The 4,546-nt window shown below is 46.6% G+C and overlaps 1 protein-coding gene across 1 annotated transcript; it reads right to left on the reverse strand.

The window, feature by feature from the left end:
- Positions 1–1,158: 1,158 nt before the first annotated feature.
- LOC123189211 (ribonuclease P protein subunit p25) lies at positions 1,159–3,976 on the reverse strand. The gene is made up of 7 exons (XM_044601574.1): positions 3,638–3,976; positions 2,937–3,017; positions 2,764–2,852; positions 2,594–2,668; positions 2,101–2,222; positions 1,782–1,991; positions 1,159–1,517 (listed from the first exon to the last, which is right to left on the reverse strand). The coding sequence occupies exons 1-7, from the start codon at positions 3,758–3,760 to the stop codon at positions 1,414–1,416; spliced, it is 804 nt and encodes a 267-aa protein (XP_044457509.1). The 5' UTR covers positions 3,761–3,976; the 3' UTR covers positions 1,159–1,413.
- Positions 3,977–4,546: the final 570 nt, after the last annotated feature.

Raw genomic sequence — 4,546 nt, forward strand, 5'->3', positions numbered from 1 at the left:
CACATATATAGAAGTAATAGGCCCCCGCGTCGTCCCCCGCATCAGGCGACTCGGGTGACTCCCCAGACCCTAGCCGCCAAGCGCCACCTAATCTCCCTCCCTTACCTCAGTCGGCGCTAGAGGAAGCCGCCAGGCTATGCATCGGCGGCCGACGGCCGTGGCGGAGGCCCTCCTCTCCCCTCTCGTCACATCGGGTGGTGCGGGACACCCAATCGCGCGGGGGCGTGATCCAGGATCTGGGCCACGGCAGCGACACAACGTCTCGTTCCTGCGACTGCGCGTGGCGGCGGCGTGGTGCTGGATGGTGGCAGAGGTGTTGTGGAGGCGCCGATAAGGTTTGGGGACCAAGGTGGTGGCCACCCCAGTGGGTGTCTCCTGATCTGGTTGTCGTCTCCCCTCCCTATACGCCTCCGTATCTAGGTCTCGGTCCTCAATGCGGTTGGAGCTCGGGGTGGAGATTCACATATCAGTCGACGGTAAGGTCGTTACAAATCCTAGATCCAGGCCTCCTGGATCTTGTACCTCCCCCTCCCCCTCTTGGGAAATCCTAGATCTGGGCCTCTTGGATCAAACGGCGGTGAGGTCGTTACAAATCCTAGATCCATGGCCGGGCATTGGTCTCGCATGCTTCTAGATCCATGGCTGGTTGGTGCTCGCGGCTAGCCGGCGTGCAGCCACCGGATTTCTTGTTGTGTGTGGCGTGGGGACAGTGCACATCATCAACCTTGTAGGTATGTATATTTTATTTGTTTTTGTAAAGTCTTGAATATGCAATAAAGATGGCTATTCTTATTGTGCATGGTGCGGGGACAGTGCACATCATCAACCTTGTATGTATGTATATTTTATTTGTTTTTGTAAAGTCTTGAATAATAATGCAATAAAGATGGCTATGTGCCCTTGACGCAGAGGCCGGGTAAAAAAAATAGGCTGCAAACATTCCTTTGAATTCCCAAAGAGGAGATCGTAGGCAGAGCAAACCGTATTTCGCAAAAAAAAAGGCAGGAGTAATTTATATGTTTTTCATGTGTACCCAAGCCCACAAATCCTTAACAAGCCTTGCCAAATCGTCAGCACACCGAGCAAACTGATTCCAGCTGCCATGCTCGGATCAAAATCAGAATCAGAAACAAATAAAACGATGGTCATCAACAATCATAAACAAATTTTCTGAGCTAGATTTGATGATGAACACGTTCAGGATGCTACAATTCACAGTTGGAATGATAACCAGGTCTGGTATATGAAAGCAAATGGAAGAATTAACCTAGCTACAAAATCATAACTAGTCTCATCCCCCCACACTGAGAGTCACTCTATCAACTTTAAACATAAACCTAACCAGATACAACAGCCATTATAATCTACTAGCAAAGATGAGACTCGTCGCATTCAGTCGATGGGCCAGCCAATCTACTCTTGAGGAGGTCCTTGGGGGAATGGTCCACGGCCACGACCCCCACCGCGTCCGCGTCCGCGTCCGCGGCCACGGCCACGGCCACTTCCTCCATCACCTTCTGCACAGGAGATTCACAAGATAACATTGCTTAGTGGTGATTAAACCCAAATTCAGAGAGGCAACTAGAAAAGAATTATTCAAAGGAATGCCAATTTATAATATCATCACTTCTTTCTACCTTAGTCAAAGCACAATACATCACATTGAGAATTTAAATATTATCTGTGGTTCTGCACATCTCTAATTAAGTGGTGAAGTGATAAAAACTGGGGGCAAGATTAAAAACTGAGGGCTGTTAGTAGAAAATTTAAACAGAACTAACCATATCCTTGCACAGGAGGTCCATTATGCTCCATGCCATGATACCCACCAGCTTCTTCATTTACATAGCCATAGCCATCACCACCATAACCCCTTCCAGGCCCAAAGGACCCACGCCTACCCCTTCCTCTCCCTCTGCCACGATATCCCTGTGGACCTTCCATGTCTCCATTCTCATCATCATAATCTGCCCCTCCATCACTGAACCCTCCTATATCACAATGGCCCAAATGTAAAGAACAATTAGGAATAAAACAACATGAGCAAAACCCATAGTTAACTTAACTTACAATATACAGTGTAAACAGGCAGATATTTACCTCTTCCCCTGCCCCTTCCCCGGCGACCACGGCCTCTTCCACGGCCACTTGGCACATCCTCTGCATCCTGATCAAATTCTGTTGGTGGCCTGACCTGATCAACTGGTATCGGTAGCTGGTAACTGCAGAATTCAAAGCCGTATTACAAATCTGTCAAAGAGATGAATCCCCAAAGTAAAATTGTGCATAGCCCTATTTAACAGACAAAACCAGGATTGTTTCTAAACTAGGCAAAAGGCGTGCCAGGCAAAAAATTCCTACATAAATATTTGAAGTTATAAGCGATTGCAAACTCTCTCCAGTCCTTATATACAAGTGAGCATGCGCTTGCCAAATGAGAAAACATAACAAAAACAGAGGCAGAGCCATGTCATGATATAACAAACCATCGCAGAAATAAATTCCATGGCATGTGAGAAACTATATGCAGGTTACAACTCCCCACCAAGTATTGATCAGACATACAAAAAAGGAAAACGATGATGCTACTAACCCAGGAGACGATGTATCCAGCTCTTTCTTTGACAAGGTAATGGTAATCAAGGAAACATGGCGAGTAGTCTCAAGTCTGCCAAGAAGTCATACAAGAATTCTGTCAGAAACACACTGTACATCAAAAGCTGGAAGTACTTACACTATGCAAATAAATCCAGTGCTTCTTACACATTCAGGCCTTCTTCCAACGGCTCCCAAGTGTCAGTTATATTGATTGATTCGATGGAGTTATTCTGATGGAGACCAGCAATCCTTCTCTGCTTAGACATGGCTTGAAAATGTTAACTTGGTTTAACTGCAAGGTGTAGTAAGTATTTACTAGCAATCTGAATCAGGTCTACCTTGAGAAGCTCCACAATGGCCACTGTCTTGTTGATAGCCCTTCCCATAGCCTTTATAACAATTTCATCTGTGGCTTCTTCCTGTTATGGACAGAAAGTTAAAGATACTTTAGGTACTTATTAATAAAAAGAAATAGATATGCCCAAGATTATCGTTCTAAAATTTATAAAACAGCAGTGGGCACAAATTCAAGCGAAGGAAGGCACTCATCCACTCAACCACAAGACAACCTAATGACTATTGAATCTTACTGGCATAGCATAGATCCACACACATAAAAAACAGTAATACTAGCAATGATGATACATTAATAAAATTAATAGCATCCCAATGCCCAACTGTAAACTCGAATCGAGTAAATAGTATAGTTAATCAGTAGATTCACAAAAGTTGCATACCAAACACAAACCCTAGATATAACAAAAACAATAAACAAAGCATCGTACGGAAAGCGGTCCCTTCAATAATCATTGCGAATACTAGTCAAACCAACGCCAACAGCACGATAACGAACCGCAAGAGCCATTCGAACAGCAAACCTTCGCGATTAGATGCCCTAATCACCTAACCAACATCGGGACTGAACCCGTGCTAAACCCTAACCAAAAATCGCCAAGCAAAGAAAGGAAAAACGATCTCCCCGCTCCCTGGAACCGACGGCGCCGAGCGGACGTGGACAGGCACGCAAGGCGGCGCTTACCTGGAGCAGGGCGAGGGCGTAGGTGATGTAGTTTCGGGTGCGGCCCTGCGCCGTGATGCGGATCTCGTTGGCGCCGATGGGCGCCTCCTCCCGCGGCTTCTCGACTCGCTGGTAGCGATCCATGGTCGTTGCTCCTCCTCGACCTCCTTCGCCGACGCGCAGACGCGAATCCTCTCGCTCGGAATACGACGGGCGCTCTGTGGTGGTTTGCGGTCGGTGGAGATAGTCGCGGTGGTCTCTCGAGGGGGTCGTCGCGGTGGCTGATATAGGAGCGGAGGGGAGAGGGAGGAGGAGAAGCAAGCGGAGACGGATAGGGTAGGGTTTGTTCGCGTGGGGTGGCCTGGTCCGACAGGGACCCGGTTTTGGTGTCCGGGCCCGGCACGTTCGGTCGGCGTGCTGCGTTGGGTGTTCGGCTCCATGGTCTGGCCCGCGCCCGCGTCCTGGGGATCTGGGCCGTCGGTTCTGTGATCGGGTGGTGGCGATGGTGGTCAGAGAGAAGGATTTGTCCCTGTCGGGTCAGTATGGACGCGTGTTTGTTCGTGTGATCTGTGGGCTCATCCAAGATCCTGTGGGCAGCGAGTACTCCCTCCATTTTTTTATATGCATATGATAAGATTTGATCAAAATCAAATATTATAAAGTTTGACCAACTTTATAAAAAAATATCAACATCTACAATATTAAAGCTATATGGTATGAAAATTAATTTCATGATGCATCTAACAATATTGATTTCATATTATGAATCTTGATAATTTCGTGTGATCTGTGGGCTCATCCAACATCTTGTGGGTAGCAAGTACTATTTCTTTCTTTTTGAAAAAGTTTTATTTCAATATACATTATAGATTTAGAGCAGTTCAAAACGTTTCTCAGTTCTCTAAAATAACTGAGAAGATAATGAGACGT

This window comes from Triticum aestivum, chromosome 2A (genome assembly GCF_018294505.1).
Source record: "Triticum aestivum cultivar Chinese Spring chromosome 2A, IWGSC CS RefSeq v2.1, whole genome shotgun sequence".
In the NCBI taxonomy this organism is placed as follows: domain Eukaryota; kingdom Viridiplantae; phylum Streptophyta; class Magnoliopsida; order Poales; family Poaceae; genus Triticum; species Triticum aestivum.